This window comes from Perca fluviatilis, chromosome 8 (genome assembly GCF_010015445.1).
Source record: "Perca fluviatilis chromosome 8, GENO_Pfluv_1.0, whole genome shotgun sequence".
Classification (NCBI taxonomy): domain Eukaryota; kingdom Metazoa; phylum Chordata; class Actinopteri; order Perciformes; family Percidae; genus Perca; species Perca fluviatilis.
In genome coordinates this window covers 23703698-23723403 of record NC_053119.1, presented here as the reverse complement: position 1 = coordinate 23723403, position 19706 = coordinate 23703698, and the positions used below count along the sequence as shown (strand labels likewise).

The window sequence follows — 19706 nt, the reverse complement described above, 5'->3', positions numbered from 1 at the left end:
AGACAGGAGAGCTAGTAGCTGCTGCACGATCGCACGCCGCCATCTTTGTTGACATTAGTGAATGTGTAGCGTTCCAATGCGTGTTTTTTTCTAAGTAATTTAAATACTCGATAATGTCAATTTGCACATCGTTAACACAACAATGACGATATTATCGTAGACAATATATACTGTATCGCCCATCCCTAACAACCTTGTAATTTTCCTTCAGGAAACTATAAATCACCAAAATGAGTGGTAGTGCCGTAAAACGTTACGCACTTCTCCCGGGAGAATGTACCCGCTCGCTAAAGTTACATAGTGTCAGGACTGGCAATCAGGGCGCAGAGTGGGAATGACAGAGCCACTCTTTAACTTAACGAAAGCTATTTTTGACTTCTATTCGTCCATTTAAGTGACAGAAACAAGTTGCTAAAATTCAAGCAAAATTGCTTTGTATTTGTCTTTACCTGAAGCGGCACTGCTCGCAATACTCATTAGTGCACGTTGTCGTATCATTAGGGTTAGTTGACACTGCTGGCTGCTGATTATTTACTTCACAGTGAGCTTCACAGTGAGCTTGCAGGTCACTCGCTCACAATGCTGTTTGGTGTCAGTGTTTTAACTGAGCAACACCATGGAGCCTTTTCAACAGCTAGGCTACACTCAGCAACAACACATAATAGGCAATAGGTCAAGCGTTAAAAAAGTGCTTCGATCGGCCTTGATCCCGACCCCTGGGATTGCTGTGGCCACAGCCCAGATAACAATAAATATTGTCAGATTCCAATGGCCGTCTGATCAATCGGAGTATATTAAACCTTAAACTGACTCTGCCATTGCTCCCACCATACACTATTTCTATAAATTATCTTGCTTTTATGTCCTTGTCAGCTTGCCAAAGATCATAAAAAAAAACGAAGTCATTATTTTCCCTCTTTCTAATTGAGAATTCCTGGGGCTATCCTTTGCATGCTGTATTTCCTGTGACTTCTATCAGTAAGTGGACAAATAAAACTTTGCCCCTTGAGTTGAGATAAACCCCATGGATAGCATGGATGTATCTGAACCACTATGGTGTGTAACTGTCGTACGACAAAGGCCAAGGTTTGTTCCCTGCTGTCTAGTGATATGGGCGATATGAGTCTATGGCCAGCATCGTGGCCTTCAAACTCAAGTTCACAGTGTCTACCAAAAGTGTACTTATTATAAATTTAACAGGCCAGCTACTCCCTGCTGAGGTTTTCACTCTCCCCGAAAGCTATTTTTGACTTCTATTTGTCCATTTAAGTGACAGAAAATGTCAAACTGTCATACAATCCATACCTCATTGTGTATGTTTTGTTAGTTACACCCCATTTTTGTAACTATTTTCAGCTCAAGTAACCCAGTTTCTCAACCGATATCTGTTGCAACTCATCTGTTTTATCTCATCTCCACTGCCTTCATTATATTTACTTTTGATTATTAGAGCCAAAGCTTTTTCTGTCACATGCACAGGATGTCTAAAGGCTTTGTTAAGACACTTTGTTTAGCAATCACCGATGTTTTCTCAGCTCAAATTAGTGCATTAATATTGCTAAACATTCTCCTTTGGTGACCTCAGATATTCTTTCTCTCCTCCAGTGGCTTTTATTGAATTTTCCTCCTTTACAAATGTTATTAATAACCCTCTCTCTGTCCCTACTCTCCCTCTTTCTCTGCAGGCGAGCCCATACTGTGACCGTGCTGTTCATTCTTACCTGTGCTCTGGTCTACGTCACGCTGTTGGAAGAAACCCCCCAGGACACGGCCTACAACACTAAGAGGTCAGTAGGCTGTACTCGTCAGTTCCTCAGTGAGCTTAAAGCCAAAACCCTGCAGGAACCAGCAGGCTGAGAAAATCCACATAATCCACTGAGGCTTGTTGATTGGACTGAAGTTTGAAATAATAATTTTGGCAGCAGTTTATCATAAGGGAAAACTTGTTTTATTAGTAATCATCAATTTATTAGGTTTGTTAAAATTTTTGCCCTTAATGTTGAGCCTTCCTGGATTTAGATTTAGATTTAGATTTGTATTACTGCCCCTTACAACCAGACATTGACCACCACTTGGTCTTTGTGTAGTGTTCAGTACCGAGGAGCCAGCAGGTTACAAATGAGGTGCCTCTTTGTGTGTGAAATTTAAGGAAAAAGCCAATAGTGTGTCTGTTTGTGTGTGTTTGTCAATCTTTTGTGGGTCATGTCACATTCATTCAACGCCGATGAATAGGTCACATAACAAAACCAGCCAGTGAGCACCACCATTTTGATCTCACCTTAAACACCATTTGGCATGAAGACAAACCATCACAGCAACATGGATGAGATGCAGAATTCATCAATTCAAATTGAATCACTTTCTTCTTCAGCGGCTTTCACCTTGAACCCAGCTGGCCCTCTGTTGAAGTCACTGCTTTTCACAGAAAAATGTTACGGTGGCCGACAGGGGCAAACGCCCTGCAACTTCAGAAAACACATGCAAATAGACAAAACACAAGCAAATTAAGAAAACAACTTCATTAATTTGACAACACATGTGCAGCATTCAGCAAACGCGCTGCATATACACACAACACAACCAAATATAAAACGCGCTGCATTTAAAAAACGATGCAAAAAGAAAAGCAAACCCCGAAAAAAGAAGCGATGCAAAAAGAAAAACAACTTCATTAATTTGACAACACATGCGCATCATTCAGCAAACGTGATGCAAATACACAACACAACCAAATACATAAACGCGATGCGAATAAAAAACGATGCAAAAAGAAAAGCACACAAACCCCGAAAACAAATGCAAAAGAAAAACGCTGCATCCAAATTCCACAACGGAAGTTCTCCAGACAGGGAACAGCTGATCAGCTGGATTTATGACCCCTTTTCTGCCTTTTTATTAGAGTCGGGTATGGCTGCATAGTAAAAAGAGAACTCCTGTCTCATGCCCTTATTAATAACATAATATAATATATTAGTAATATACAGTCTCTGCTCCCGTCTCCGGGGAGGCTGGTGCCGCTGCTCGAGCTTCGACCTTTCAAAATAAAAGCTCGCGTTTGGTGCGTTTTCGTCTTCCTTTTGGTGTTTTGGATGATTTTGAACTAAACAGTACGGCAATCATGCTAATAAATACAATAACTTTTTCAGGGATGTATTACTTACAACACAATGGAGCAAGCAAAGCAGTTTTGTGTTTATTTGCAGGCGGGATTTATTCAGTTTGATAAACGGTAAATTGGCTGGTTTTTTAAACAGGGAGGGATTATAAATAGTCTGTTTTTTGTATTTCAAGAGCGAATTGCTCCACAATATGAATACAGATTGGTCACTTATTTTGTTGTATAATCACAATATTACACATGATGAGGTCTACACTTCAGTGATGCGCTTTCGGACCTGGAAATTAAACCCTCTTATTTAATGTGGCTTAAACAAACGTCAACGTTAAACACTGATGCAGTTTTAAATTTTTTATTACCACGAGTTTACAGACACATCTCTGCTGATTGAGTATCAGCTGTGACCCGAGCCGAGACACACACCCAACGAGAGAAAACATATCTCAAACATAGACTTAATATTTACAGTCTGTGAGCTCACCGTTGCACACCGTTCTGAGATTGAACGTCTCTCTCTCTCTCTCTCTCTCTCTCTCTCTCTCTCTCTCTCTCTCTCTCTCTCTCTCTCTCTCATAGACTATGCTCTCCCCCCAGCCCCCTCCCCCCCAAAAAAATCAGCTGTTCCACTGCTAGTGTAATATTGTGATTATACAACAAAATAAGTGACCAATCTGTATTCATATTGTGGAGCAATACGCTCTTGAAATACAAAAAAGAGACTATTTAAAATAGTCCCTCCCTGTTTAGTAAACCAGCCATTTACCGTGGGATTTATCAAACTGAATAGCCTAAATCCGGCCTGCACATAAAGACAAAACTGCTTTGCTTGCTCCATTGTGTTGTAAGTAATACATCCCTGAAAAAGTTATGGTATTCATTAGCATGATTGCCGTACTGTTTAGTTCAAAAACATCCAAAACACCAAAGGAAGACGAGCCGACAAAGCGAGGTTTTATTTTGAAAAGTCCCTCCAGAGGTCTGGAGAACTTCCGTTATTGGAATTTGGATGGCAGGCGCCTTTCTTTTGCATCGTTTTTTATTCGCGCGCGTTTATGTATTTGGTTGTGTTGTGTATTTGCATCGCGTTTGCTGAATGCTGCGCATGTGTTGTCAAATTAATGAAGTTGTTTTCTTTTTGCATTGCTTCTTTTTGGGGGTTTGCTTTCCTTTTGCATCGTTTTTTAAATGCAGCGCGTTTGTATATTTGGTTGTGTTGTGTGTATATGCAGCGCGTTTGCTGAATGCTGCACATGTGTTGTCAAATTAATGTAGTTTTCTTAATTTGCTTGTGTTTTGTCTATTTGCATGTGTTTTCTGAAGTTGCAGGGCGTTTGCCCCTGTCGGCCACCGTAAAATCTAACCCTGATGACCATGAAAAGGAATAGCGTGAAGGTCCGGTAACCATTTGATTAGATTAAGATTTAGTGAGCGAGTTTTATGCCTCACTCTTTCAACACAGAGACAATATGCAACACAGTGCATTACATGCACTGAATCATAGAGACTTGGATAAAAGTGACTGAGGTGTGATCCTGTTTCCCTTATTAGTTCCCAGTCATACCAAAAAGTGGCATACTGAAGTTTTTGGTACTGAAAGCTGACTAGACTATGTTTCCCTGAAAACCGCAAATGAATAACCACCTTATTTGTTTTTCACAGGCTTGACAAAAGTCCACAAACTTGTGGGTCATGCAGTTTCTTGTGCTGGTTATGGCTAGTTTTGTTTGTGGCAAAATGTTTATTGGAGAGGAAAGCTCTACTGGTGTTGCTTTTATATTTAGATAGAATTAGATGGTTTTCATGGTTCCCTCAACCTGTAAGGTGCAATAGTTTGTCAAAGTTGAACTCTAATGCGAAGAAATTTGTGGAAATTTACGAGCACATCGACTGATTGCAGTATTACATTGAAAAGAATCGATTTCGATCAGAAATGTGCCCGAATGTGATAGTGTTCTAACATCACTCTACGGTTAAGCACCATACAATTACATCAGTTTGTTCTTAGTTAGTTTTGACATGTTATACTGGGCACCTAATATCAAATCCGTTTTTTTTAACTGACCTAGATTTGCTTACGTGGGCTGACTTGTCTTCCTCATGTTGGTCAGGAGTTGACGTCTGATTCACGCTAGTCTGATGACAGTCGTCTAAGCTTCTCTCTGTTCTAACAACTCACGACTTGGCTCTGATAAGAATCTGGATGCTTGCTTGATACAGAAAAAGGCAGCTTTGTTTATTGGCTCATGTGAACTAAAAGTCTGGGGAAAAAAAGGTTCCTTATGATAATGAACCGATTTTTTTAAGATTTATTTGCTCTTAAGCAATAGTGGCTGTGTGTTGGAGTTTAAATGGAAAAGTTCATGGCCGGCCAAGCACAAGCAAGCTGCATACAAGATGTGATTGTAGGTTGTGTGTATGTTGGTGTTTGTAATGGATTATGGGATAGTTCTTAACAGGATTTGCTGCAGTCTAGCCCGTAGGGATAAGCCTGTGTTCACACTCACTGCGTCGGTCGTCAGACGTTCCCGCAAAAATGCAGGTCTTCCCATTTATTTTGAATGAGGGTAGTGCGTTTAGGCTGTGAAAGTAGGGGACGCAGGGGGGAGCCGTAAAAAAACCCCGCAGCGACCTGTGGAGAAAAGTTGAGACAGATTCAACTTTTGGAGACATACAACCCGACGTCACCCTGCGGTGGCCAATATGTAACCGGTGATCAGACTTGGCAGTCAGTTTTGAGGCAGTGTGAGAGTCCCATAAAGTAAACAGTAAACACCATCTATCACTGCCACAAAAATAAAAAATAAAAACTATGAGGGTATAAACCGAAACACACTTAACTGCCCAGGAGTTTGTGTAACAGCTGACCGTTTCCTTCAACAACAAAGCACAGTCCTTCCCATCTCTTTTCTTTTTTTTGCCTTTTATGTGCAGCCGGAAATCTATAAACGATTTGATGGAAAACAATAGTTGTGAAATATAAAGTCTACTTGTGCAACCTAGTGGGGGTTAAATAACACTACAGGACATCACACTAATGGGCCGTTTAAGTGCCACTCTGCCGCACGGCTTTTTATAGTCTGAGCCAAGGAGTACACACACACACACAACCTGACAGCAGCAAGTTCAGATTGGCCTCATCTCTTAGCAAACACAGACGGAATTGTAATGGGGAGTAATTGTCAATAGTCAGCTGTTAAAATAGGTCACCAAATAAAATTCTGCCCCATTACTTTCCCCTTCCTGCTCTTTGTACCGATGTTAAGACCACCACTGACACAGAAAAAATGGCTTATTATTTGTATAATTATATACACGGATCTGGGTTGGAGGGGGAAGTTGAAAAGCCGCCATTGGCACCTCTTGTAAACCTGGATATATTTCACTTTAAGTGCATTTGCCAAGAAATCTGTCCATTAGATCCTGTAGAACAGGTTGTACAGTATGTTGAAAATATAGCCATTGAATTCCCTTAAACTAATGTTATAATCTACAAAACATAAACTCAAACACAGTCCTACTTCATCTGTCCTGTCACTATGATTAGATCAAACATCTCTGCCTTCACTGTCAGCGTAAATATGTTGAGTTCCACTTTGCCACTGCAGTAATGGCGGCTGCTTTTGAGAGCGCAACACTTAAATCACCTTCCAGATTCGTCTTTGTTAATATTAGTACAGTAAAACGCAACCATAAATTGCATTTTTCTGCGTTTATTTGTGGTCCTGTAGGGGGATTGTGGCAAGCATTCTGGTGTTCCTCTGTTTTGGAGTGACACAAGCCAAAGATGGACCCTTCACCAGACCACATCCAGGTAAGAATGGAACAGTCCAAACCGGATTTTCCCAGTTTAATCTTCTTCATTCCATGTATCTCAGTCAAAGCTATGATGTCTTTTTCAGCACACATCTTGAGCAATGCAGGTTAAATTTTAAAGAGTTTTTTTATTCTACTCTGAACAATATCCAGAATATGTCAAATTAGTTTTCCTTGATTATTGATATGATTTTTACTGATATCGTCAGAACAAACAAGAAACACAAACCCAAACAATCATCCCACAACATTCCCCCCCCCCCGGAGACTGGTGAGCGCAGACAGACAAAAAAGTACTACCATGTAAATATAAATATACAGAGGCATAAAATGCCGTGCTTGTATCAATAATGGTACTATGGATGAAAAAATTAATAAAAAAATAAAATTTAAATAAAGGCAGTGTTAGATAGGCACAGATAGGCATCAAGTGACATTGTGTAAAGTATAGACATTGTTAAAATAGTCAAGGAATGGTTGCCACACTTTATGGAATGGATTAACCGATCCCTTCGAGGTATAAGTTTTCCTTGATAAGTAAAAAAGTTAAAATGAATAGATAAAATGATAGTAGGAGTTACACGGCATTATACCAAGGCCACAGTGAATTCTTGAGAGGCATACAACTGCGAGGCAGTAATTATAGTATAAAAATCTGCTATGCCCTGTAAAGTGATACTTCTATTTAAAAGGTGCAGTTCATGAAAGTAGTTTGCTATTTAAGTTTTTAACCAGGTCAGTCATGCAAAAGACGCATCTCATCTATTACACAACATGTTTCCTACTAACTCCAGAAGGAACATGGTGTGGAGGTCAGATGGAGACACACACACAAGAATTTGGGCTGTTGTTTTTGCATTACTTGTGCCTTCTTGCCCTTTGCTTTTGTGGATTGAATTTTTTTTCTGTGTTTATTAACTGACTGCGTCATAGTGCCTGACCTGTTGAGCCAGTTCATTTGTTGTGTTGCAGTTCTGTTGACAGATATATAGCCTGGGAAACGACCCAGAGGGACTTTTAGATTCACAACCGGGTCTGGCTGGGAGTGTCGCAGCCAACTGAGCTTATACGCATAGATTCACAAGAAATTACTATAGCAGTGACCATTAAATTTAATCCATTTGTGGGTTGTTTATCACAAGGTACTTCTAGGATAGCTTCAAGCTCTTACCACAGCCAAAAGTAGTCCTTCCACGTGTCTATTTAAAAATAAAAAATCTACTGATGAAGCTGAACTTGAAAGGAAGCCAGACTATCTGTTGCAATCCCTGTGACTGTTAGGGTTGGGTACCGAGCTCTGTACTACTTTGGGTACCGACCAAATTACGTTGGTACTACCGAGGGCCGATTCACGTTAAAACAAACGGTGCGAAATTTCAGAGCGAGCTTCTCTGTCCTCTCTCACGCAGAGGTGCAGACAGAGCAAACTATTTTGTCTCTGCAGTTTTGTTTAAGTGACAGTGAGTGCCGATAAAGTGGTTGCAAGTAGTAGTACTGTAGTACTAAATTGTTACTGAATTTGACTGTACTCTTGGTGATGTGAAAACACACTATAATTAATGTATTGAGTACTAACTACTAATTGCAGACGAATGACAGACATAATGGTACTCCCCACATAATAAACCATCATTCAGATTCTATTCAGCCTATATAACGTATGTAATCGTTACCCCTTTAAACAACAGATACCCTCAAACTGAAGTCATATTCATTCCCAGATGTCATCCAACATGTTTTATTTTTATTTCTTAGAAGTAACACATTGATGTCCAGTGTAACTTGTTGCTACAACTCTCACCATCCAACCTCTCTCTCTCTCTCTCTCTCTCTCTCTCTCTCTCTCTCTCTCTCTCTCTCTCTCTCTCTCTCTCTCTCTCTCTCTCTCTCTATGTAGCTTACTGGAGGTTCTGGCTTTGTGTCACTGTCGTCTACGAGCTGTTCCTCATCTTCATCCTGTTCCAGGTTGGTGTGCTGCTAGTCTCGCATTGCCAGACCTATCTCAACAGCGCTGTGGAGTAAGGTCTGGCTACACCACAGATACATTCTAGGATAGGATGGAAAAACAGCTCTGAGTTGATTGCATTTCTTTAAACCAACCACAATCGTCACCGGATGCAACAACGGTGGCTCTTCAAAATAGTCTTGGGAAGGAACTTGTTTTGGTGGAACGTTTGCACCCCCCACAAAAGAAATCGCCACATACAATATAAGATGAAGTTAAAGTGATGGTTCGGAGTAATTTCACCCTAGGGTCCTTTGCACCATGACCTTAAGCCAAACACCCCCCCAGAAGCTTTTTTCACCTGGGTCTAACATTGGGAGAGTTAGCGTAGAGTAGCGTTATCAGCTGAATAGCTTAGCGCAGGGGCTAATGGACCCACGTTTGTATCTCGTAAATGACCCCACTAATAATGCCCGAAATGATACCAAACGTCTACACTAGTACAAATAGGTTATGTACTCATTAAACGATGGATTGGAAAGTTTGTAAGTACACCAGAAGTTTATGAACACTTGCCTTTTCTCTTCTGCTCTCTGTGCTGCTGCTGCTGCTGCTGTTGCTACCTGCAGTTAGACGAGTGCTTAGGGCCGTCTACAAATTACTACACCGAAAAGAGATACAACAAAAATATGTATTAATTTAATGATTAAATAAGGTAATGTCTCCAAACTTACCTCAATTATTACTTGTCTCCTGCTAGTTATACTACAGCACTTACTTAAAAAAAGTAGCTGCAACAAAAAAATATTTTTTTGCATCTCTTTTCGGTGTTGTAATTTGTAGACGGCCCTAAGCACTCGTCTTACAGCAGCAACAACAACAGCAGCAGAGAGCAGAAGCCAGCAGGCAAGTGTTATTTACATAAACTTCTGGTGTACTTACAAACTTTCCAATCTATCGTTTTATGAATGCATAACATATTTGTACTAGTGTAGACGTTTGGTATCATTTCGGGCATTATTAGTGGGGTCATTTACGAGATACAAACGTGGGTCCATTAGCCCCTGCGCTAAGCTATTCAGCTGATAACACTACTCTACGCTAACTCTCCCAATGTTCGACCCAGGAGAAAAAAGCTTCTGGGGGGGTGTTTGGCTCGAGGTCATGGTGCAAAGGACCCTAGGGTGAATTACTCCGAACCATCACTTTAACTGTTCGCACAATACAGTAACGTGAGCTATTTAAATCAGATAGATACATGGTTAAACATAATTTGCTCTTAACAGTATAACATTGTGTGTATTTTGTCCATAGCAAATCCCAGCCAATCAGTCCCAAAACATCCCAGTTAGATAGTTAATGCCGTAAATGTATTCCTTGTAAATCTTTACAGTCATTCCCCCGAAAGAACCAAGCAGGCCTGTCTTATTGCATGATCCAAATTTTCTTCAAAACTTGCCATTTTCAGCATGAAGCTTGCTAGCTTGAAGTCTGTAGTTGTTTTTTCAAACGAACAGAGTTTGAGAAAGGCAACACATAGAGAGCAGAAGCAAAGGGATATCCAGCACGATGTCAGTCATTTATCCTGGAAATGTACTTCCTGTTGATCCAGACTGCTGCTAATATTGATGCCTTGATGTGCTGAAACACTCCCATTAAAACATTCATTGCTTTAGGGAAAACCATATAACAATCCGATGCACACATAAAGTATGTCACTTACACCAGATGCTTGTCTTCCTCTGGTGCTGTTCTGAACCATTTTGGTAATGCAGTCTCCGCCCCCAGAACGAAGCAGCAGAACTCCTCTGACAAAACAGTCAATTTTGACCTTTTGGTTTAAATCAAGGATTTTTGTCCACAAACCAAAGCAAAGTAGCTACATCCTGAAAAGGGATGTAGAAGAGTGCATACAGGCATCATAAAACCAGGACTTAACACAGGCCAAAATATAGGATTTTGTTCAGAGGTCTGCTCCAATCTCTGCTACTTTCTCTGCTTTGATCCTCCCACATCTGGAACCATGGAAGCCTTTTTGCACTCTCCCTGTTTAATTAAAATGTCACTGAGCTAGACCCTTAAAAAATAGAAATACTTTACAGCTGGCAAACTGTATCTTGTTAAAGACAGGCTGCGAAAGTTGGTGAAGCAGGGGGGAGCCGGGAAAAAAATGCAGCAGCCTGTGGCTAAAAGTTGAGATAGATTCTTTTGGAGACGCACAACCCGACATTGTTAAAAGAAAGTTTAAACACTTAAGCCATTTACTTTCTTTACTCATGCAAGAAAAAAATTTAATTAGAGCTTGGTAAAATCCCCCATTTAAAAACTGTAATGTGCCACAAAGATGCAAAATTCATAGAAGCAAATAAAAAAGAAACTTTCAAAAGAACATGACGAGGAGAGTTCCCAGTTTCACAAGTTCAGTATGAAAAAAAAGATTGAAGAGTTTATGTATATTTGTTATTTAATAAATATTTCTTTTTACATTTTGTGCAAATACTGTATACTATATGCAATGAAAACTTTTATTATAAAATTATTTTTGCTTTTTTTGGTGGAAATTGTTATCATGGTTGTTTTGAGCTATTGAAAATATGATTTATGTATAATTACACAAGTTTATTTATTTCCATATTCTGAATGTCCATTTTCTATAATCAATGGTGGAAAGTCGCATTGCAACATACACCTTTCAGTCTCAATATGGCTCTGTGTCTCCATAAAAGCTCCTTTTCAGGGACAATAAACGCTGATATTTTTTAATACTTTTTCTCACCCTGTTATCCAGACGGTGCATGATGGACGACAGTTCATGAAGTACATTGACCCCAAGCTTGGGGTACCGCTCCCTGAGCGGGACTATGGAGGAAACTGCCTCATTTACGATCCAGGCAACACCACCGACCCCTTCCACAACATCTGGGTAAGACTATTTTATTTGATTCCACCCATGCCCCTTTTTTTTTTTTTAAAGTTATGAACGATTGTATGACTCATTTAGTAGTGAATATGTTTCATTGGGGGCAAAAGCTATGTTATCCCAGTTAGAAAATATTGTGAATATGCAGTACCATTCATTCTCATATTGAAAGCTGAAAACTCCCTGGCAAGTAACAAGCCACCTTCCAAGAAGTGAAATTTCTGAATTGGTCCTGTTATTTATATTGTGGTACAGTTTGCCCTCACTTATTATTGTTAAGGAAATGACCCAGATCTCAAATAGTGTGGCAGCCTAAAGGAGTCTGTTTCTTTCCCTCATCCATTCACACACTCATTCTCCATTTGACACTAGTTCTCCCTCCCTGCCACACACGCACAGACTCATAGTTAGTGTGGCTGTGTGCTAACTGGCTCCAGAGGCTTGTGTCTGGTGCAGGTTATAGCCCGTCAGTAGAACCAGGCCATCTCCCGGAGGCAGTCTGCTACTGCCGCCACGATGACCCAGACCCCATCTCTACTGTTGGCCTGATTTCAGTCTATGAGAGTGGGTCAAACTCACCACATCCTCCACTAAATTACAGCCAACTTATGTGAATAACCTTTTTAAAATGTCAAATTATGACCACATAACCAGAAAAAATAAAATAGATTTGGAATTGTAGACTATTTTGGACTTGTAGCTAAAAGAAGATAAAAAATACTAAAAAAACTAAAATGTGCTTAATAACTAGACCGAAAGAAATGAATACAAATGCTATGGGGTTGAACTATGCTGTTTAAAAAGAAAACACAGTGGGAAACTGGTTTGGGATGTATTTTATTTCTGTGCTTTATGATGCCTAGCCAAATTTTGTTCTGTTCAGTGACCCAGTTCTTCCTGTGCTCATTTCTGGTTGGTACCAATATGAATAGATGTGGTACTTAATGAGAATATATACTACAGGTAATTGTAGTTAAGAGTAGGGCTGAAACTAAGTATTATATTCATTCATGATTCATCTGTTGATTATTTTATCAATTAATCGTTTGGTCTATAAAATGTCAGAAAATACATGAAACATGCCTGTTATATTGTGTGTTAGGACTGACTTGAATCTGAATCTTGTTAAATTTACACATTTGTTTGTCTCTTTAGGACAAGATGGATGGCTTTGTTCCAGCTCACTTCCTCGGATGGTATATCAAGGTATGTATGGAAGTAGACTTAAAGGAACACGCCGACTTATTGGGAATTTAGCTTATTCACCGTAACCCCCAGAGTTAGACAAGTCCATACATACCCTTCTCATCTCCGTACGTGCTGTAAGGCTGTCTGACAGTTCCAGCAGCAGCAGGCCATCACAGAACATGCAGGTGAATGGTTCCAGTAATCCTACTGCTCCGAATAAGTGACAAAATAACGCCAACATGTTCCTATTTACGTGTTGTGGTTTGTAGAGTCACAGCGTGTACAAAAAACAACGTAACATGAGACACAGCCGTCTTCTAACCCTAAACAAACCGGGAACTATATTCTCAGGCGGAAGAATATAGTACTTTGGCGGAATGATTTGCTTTGCAGCAAGCAAGTCTGAGAATATAGTTCCCGGTTTGTTTACGGTTAGAAGACGGCTGTGTCTCATGTTACGTTGTTTTTTGTACACGCTGTGACTCTACAAATCACAACATGTAAATAGGAACATGTTGGCGTTATTTTGTCACTTTTGTCACAATTCGGAGCAGTAGGATTACTGGAACCATTCACCTGCACGTTCTGTGCTAGGCTAAGCAACCGGTGGAGCCGTCGGACAGCGTTACAGTACGCACAGAGATGAGAAGGGTATGTATGGACTTATCTAACTCTGGGGGTTACGGTGAATAAGCTAAATTCCCAATAAGTGGGCGTATTCCTTTTAAAGCTATAGTGCGTAGTTTCTGTCGCCCCCATGAGGAATTCTAAGTAATGACAACAAAACTGTTGGCGCGTCCACATGATACAAGCCTTACGTGATCGCCTGCGATCTTGAATGTAACGGACATTTATTAATATCAATATCAACATCACTGCCTTTATCGCTGCCACAAGAAAGTCTTAAAACACTATGAGGGTAAAAAACACAAGCACTGAACTGCCCGGGAGTTTCTTTCTGAATGTTTCCTGCAACAACAAAGCACTCGCTCGGTCTCGCTCATTTCTTTTCTTTCTCTCTTTCTCCGTGAAGGCAAATGACGCTGCCTTCAAGTACGGTTGGTAACATAGAGATCTATAAACGCTCTGAAGGGAAACGGTAATATAAAGTCTACTTGTGCTACGTTGGGGGGTTAAATAACACTACAGGACGTCACCCAAATGGGCCGTTTCAGTGATGCTCACTGCCGCACACCGGGCGGCAAATCGCTAGATCGCTTTTTTTTGGTCTGAACGTAGCTTAAGAGAGTCTAAAAGAGAGTCTGACAATAACTGTTAGACTCTCTAAATGTTAAGTTTATTTCTATGGTATCTTGCTGACCTCCTCCCACTCCACACCATTCACCTCCTCCTACTCATCCTCCCCTTTTGCTCTCTTTTTTTCCCCCTCAGACTCTGATGATTCGGGATTGGTGGATGTGTATGATCATCAGTGTCATGTTTGAGTTCCTGGAATACAGCCTGGAGCACCAGTTACCTAACTTCTCAGAGTGCTGGTGGGACCATGTACGTACACATATTACTGCTCCTCACCTTTGCTTACCTAAGAATCAACAGGTGTGCCCTCAGAATGGTGTTAAATATGAATATGCTGCAGTGAACTAACACCAGTATAGTCAGTGTTTGACTCCAGGTGTTCAGGTGTGTTCAAATGTGTTGACATTAGATGGAAATTCTTGTGAGTCACCGTGAGAACAGTCATGGCTTGCAGTTTTGAACCGAGTTATACAAAATAATTGGTGGAATGTGTACATTTAAAGGTTGTTTTAGTAGAAAACTCAGATTGGACAGACAGTCTAGCTAGGTGTCTGCATTTACACTGCAGAGATCTGAGGAGCAGACCTTCCTCCTCTGTTTTTTCACCAGCTATTCAGCAGGACAGATTGGTAAACTCCTCACCATAGGCTGAATTTTTAAGTTTTCAAAGGTCACTGTACTTCTGAGCTGTTGCTCTGCAGTACGGTGACTGGTAAAAGTATAATGTGGAGCAGTGTCCTACATAAAGAGTTGAGCAAGCATTGTGATTTTTTTGATATTCTGGTATCTGATGCCTGCTCATTTCATTCATTACGCCCATCGCTCCTTTTTCATGGAGCACAGCCGTCTTTCCAGCCGTTTCCATGTCATCTTTCTCTGCTTGATGTCTGTCTCGAGGTCCCTTCGCCAGGTGTTCCTGGGCCGTCCTCTCTTTCTTGTGCCTTGAGGGTTCCAGCTAAGGGCCTGCCTGGTGGTGCTTGGATTTCTTTCTGGAATGTGTGGCCAATCCAGCCCCATCCCCATCTTCTTCTCTTGATCTCTTCTTCCACTGGTTGTTGGCCCATTCTCTGCCAGAGATTGCAGCTGTTGATGAATGTTTGTACCTTGGTCATTGTGTTCCTTGTTGTCCTCAACATTTCTGATCGATAAAGTAGTATAGGCTTAATGTTGGAGCTAAAAAGTCTGAGCTTTGCCCGCTCTTTGATTTCTTTGGAGCTCCAAATGTTCTTCAGCTGGATGAATAAAGCCCTTGCCTTGCCAATTCTGGCTCGGGCTTCTGCATCAGTGCCACCCTGTTGGCAGTGACACTGCCTAAGTAAGTGAAGGTTTCTGGTCTTTATTATTATTATTATTATTATTATCATTATTATTATTATTATTAACCAGGGGGAAGAGGAAAGGGGACCGTATACAGCCTTGTGTTCCACCGGTCTTCATTTGGAAACTCGGGAGTGAGCTGTCCTCCACGGATACTACTATGGATTACTCTGCAGGTCATCCCTTTGTAGGGGTTCCTGATCATGTTGACCACATTTTCTGGGATACCATTGTGTGTTCTTGGTGGTGTCTTACAGTTCTTTCATGTTTTCCTTTTACTGCTGCCTTTTGCTTCTTTAGCCAGGCTATCAGTGTAGTTTCTCTTGTCCTTCTTGGCACATTTTTCTTTATCTTTCTGTTGATTCCTGTGTATTCTTGTTGAACTTTTGCCTTGGTTGCCTTTGTGTGACGGTTAATCGCTGCCTTCTTCTGTCTCCTCCTCTATCTTATATATCTATCTCTATCTATATCGTGTTTCTGCTGATATCCACTCTTTCTGCTGGCGCTTCTTTAGTCCTATTACTTTCTTTTATGTTGTTGTGGTGGTCTTGTCCCATTTGTCTTGCATATCTTCTTTGCTGCTCAGTTCTTGTAGTACATGGAATCTGTTCTTCAAATTCAGCGTTTACTCCTCCCTTTTTTGTGTCTTTCAAAAGGCAGATGTTAAACTTCTGTCTCTTTGCTGTTGTTTCCATCCAGTGCTTCTTTAGTTTAGCTTCAGTGTGGCGACTAGCAGGTGGTGATCAGATGCTATGGTTGCGCCTCTCCTCACTCATAGGTCCTGCAGTGATCTCCTTAATTTCCTGGTAATGCAGAAGTTTCCATTTGGTTCTCAGTCACACCATCTGGTGATATCCGGGACTCCTTTTGGATCCTCTTGTGTGGAAAGACGCTTCCTCCGACGCTGCTTGCCCGTCATTTCTTCGTAGCCTGTGTTGTGTCTTCCTATCCTTGCATTGAAATCTCCCATAAGGAGGCTGATGTCTTTTCTTTTTAGAGGTTTCAGGATGTTCTGCAGTCTGTTATAAAAGTCATCCTTATTTTCATCATCGCTGTCATTTGTTTGTGCGTAGCACTGTGACACGTTTTTTTTAATCCCTGCTTGTTCAGTATTAAAGCTGCTGTTGAGATTTATGATAGCAATTAAGTGGTCATTAGTTTGTATGCTAAGAATCTTTTGAATCATATGAACACCATGTAAATGCAATAGAGCAACATGATAGAATGTAAACAGACAACTAGTGGGGATATTATGTAAGGATACATTGTTGACTGTAAAAACATATGAGGTAGACTGTCAATAGAAAGTAAAGGCAGTTTCTGAAGTTATTACACACTAATAACTGACATTACATACTATATATAATAGTATGTAAATATATATAATTTGAACAGAAAGGGAAACAATTCTGGTGACGTACATTTAAAAACAAGGCCTGGCACACACACACTGATGTTTTCATTTCATTCTGTCTGACAAACATTTTGTCAGGTTTAAGGTATGAGGAATTGTGCTGGGATTTTTTCTCACCAATGTCACCAAACACCATGGTCTTAAAAGAATGCTGAAGTGAGTTTTCCCTCCTAATTTACAACAAAACTAATAGGAGAGTCAGGCAGATCTGTACTAGAGTCCGGATCGGGACGAAATTTTTCTGTCCGAGGCCGGCCCGCGTCTGACAGAGCCGTGTCCGAACCCGGCCCGAGCCCGACAGGCATTAAAAAATTTGTGTCCGAGCCCGACACAGTTAAAATCTAATTTTTTTCCCCCTCATACTAATGACACATGTAGGCTACGTTTGTTTGTGTGGAAAACTCACTTTTATTAAGCAGCTGTAGGCTAAGCATTCGGAAATGTCAACAGATGAGCGCATCAGCGCACACGGGGCAACAAGCGCACGTTAATCAGCTGTTAAAATGTTCAATGTGTTAACCTCTCCTGATCGCTTCGTTTCCGACCAGGGGAGACTCGTTACCTCCAGGGCCCACGTTATAACACGAATAACCACTAACTCTGCTCCGGTTGCATCTACAACACGTCTGCTTCCTCTTTCTCTATCTCTCTTCTGCCCACTTAGCCTACCACACACACCCCACACACACACACGCACACACACACACACACACACACACACACACACACACACACACACACACACACACACACACACACACACACACACACACACACACACACACACGCAGTGAGCGCTCTTAAAAGGAGCCACAGCACCATTTTACAACAAATGCCTTATCGCGCTGATGTGACCGAGCCCGACCCCGACCATAATTTCTAAATATCTGTCCGAACCCGGCCCGGCCCGTCGGGTACCGTTGGGACCCGTCGGCCTCGGGTCGGGTATCCGTGCCTTAATCTGTACACACCCACACGTCCTAAGAAAAGGTCTAATCTAACAAATTTGTGTAGGATCCCAGTTGTGTAGGCATTACTAGACCTTTTTTTTTTTTTTTTTTACCCTTTTATAAAATTGTTATGTTTATCTAGTGGATCATGGATGTGTTGGTGTGTAACGGTCTGGGGATCTACTGTGGCATGAAGACCCTGGGCTGGTTGTCAATGAAGCCCTACCAGTGGCAGGGCCTGTGGAACATTCCTACATACAAGTACGACTTAACACTCGCTGCACTACACACAACAACTGCTCTTCTCAAGCAAGATTTGGTTAATTCAAAAATGTGATTAACCCACTATTAGAACTCTACTCTTAAAACTGAAACCACAAAAATTAAACAAATTATGCTTTTTTTTTTTTTCTCTCTCTAACTTCTGTACGTATTGTCTCTGTTGTGTGACAGATATAAGAGATAAGGGATAATGTTGACGTTTTAAAGATACAAACTAGTTTTTGAAAGAACTTCTTTGTTGACCTCTGAAAAAAGTGAATTAGGGGTGTAATATTACCTCTTTAATTACAATAAGTACCAACATTGCTGTGTTAGAAATGTTTATTTCTAACCGTGTCTCTGCTGTGTCCTCTCCCAGGGGGAAGATTAAGCGTATAGCATTCCAGTTCACTCCGTACAGTTGGGTGAAGTTTGAGTGGAAGCCTGCTTCAAACCTTCGTCGCTGGCTTGCGGTGTTGGGCATCATCTTTATGGTAAGGAATATTCTGTTTTTTTATTGAAATCAAAATAGGGACTTGTCATAATGGCAATACAATACAATGGAAAATAGTGAAAATTAAATCTGTACTACTCTCATCATAGATGTCCTCAACATACTCTATATTATTACCAAGAGTCAGTCCACATTGCTTAAACTTCTTAACCTAAATGTTTGTCACTACCCAACATTGGAGATATACTTGCATAATTGGTGCAGTACATAAGTAATGTCCTATTCTGTTATCTTCAATTTATCATATTTACCGTGCTCCTGAATAGGGCTGGGCAATATCAATATTGATATATATCATCTTAAACTTTGGATTTTGAGCTGCTGTAACACAGGAATTTCCCCAGTGTGGGATTAATTAAGTCTATCTTATCTTATATCGTAATATTGTGATATGATACAAGCGTTGTTTTCTCCTGGTTTTAAAGGCTGCATTACAGTGAATTGATGTCATGTTCTGAACTTACCAGAATGTTCTAGCTGTTCTATTATTTGCCTTTACCCACTTAGTCATTATGTCCACATTACTGAGGATTATTTATCAAAAATCTTAATGTGTTAATATTTTGTGAACGCACCAATAGTCAACCCTACAATATCGCCGCAATTTCGATATTGAGGTATTTGGTCAAGAATACCAGGGTATTTGATTTTCTCCATATTGCCCAGCCCTACTCCTGAATTAAGACACGTGTTGTTTGATCTCCTCCCTTCCCAGTTCCTCCTGGCGGAGCTGAACACCTTCTACCTGAAGTTTGTGTTGTGGATGCCTCCTGAACACTACCTGGTGCTGCTCCGCCTGGTCTTCTTCGTCAATGTAGGAGGGGTAGCCATGAGGGAAATCTACGACTTCATGGATGACCCGTGAGTAGCAGCTACATAAAGTTGGCTGGTTGGGGGGGGGGTGCAGGGGTTGGTTGGGTTCATAAGTTGATCACATGTAGAGTGAGTAAAACCATACCGTGTCTGGAATACTGATTTGTAACAGGGACTGTTGCATTAGGAACTTGCT

The 19706-nt window shown here is 40.8% G+C and overlaps 1 protein-coding gene across 4 annotated transcripts in view; it reads left to right on the top strand.

The window, feature by feature from the left end:
* The window catches only part of ptdss2 (phosphatidylserine synthase 2), a 37623-nt gene that overhangs the window by 10252 nt on the left and 7665 nt on the right, over positions 1-19706 (top strand). For all 4 annotated transcript variants that reach the window (XM_039809958.1, XM_039809957.1, XM_039809960.1 and 1 more), the window contains 9 exons: positions 1686-1787; positions 6847-6929; positions 8829-8896; positions 11665-11799; positions 12952-13002; positions 14377-14490; positions 18065-18183; positions 18563-18677; positions 19413-19558. In XM_039809958.1, coding sequence (XP_039665892.1) covers positions 1686-1787; positions 6847-6929; positions 8829-8896; positions 11665-11799; positions 12952-13002; positions 14377-14490; positions 18065-18183; positions 18563-18677; positions 19413-19558 — 933 coding nt within the window. The remainder of the gene's footprint in view (positions 1-1685; positions 1788-6846; positions 6930-8828; positions 8897-11664; positions 11800-12951; positions 13003-14376; positions 14491-18064; positions 18184-18562; positions 18678-19412; positions 19559-19706) is intronic.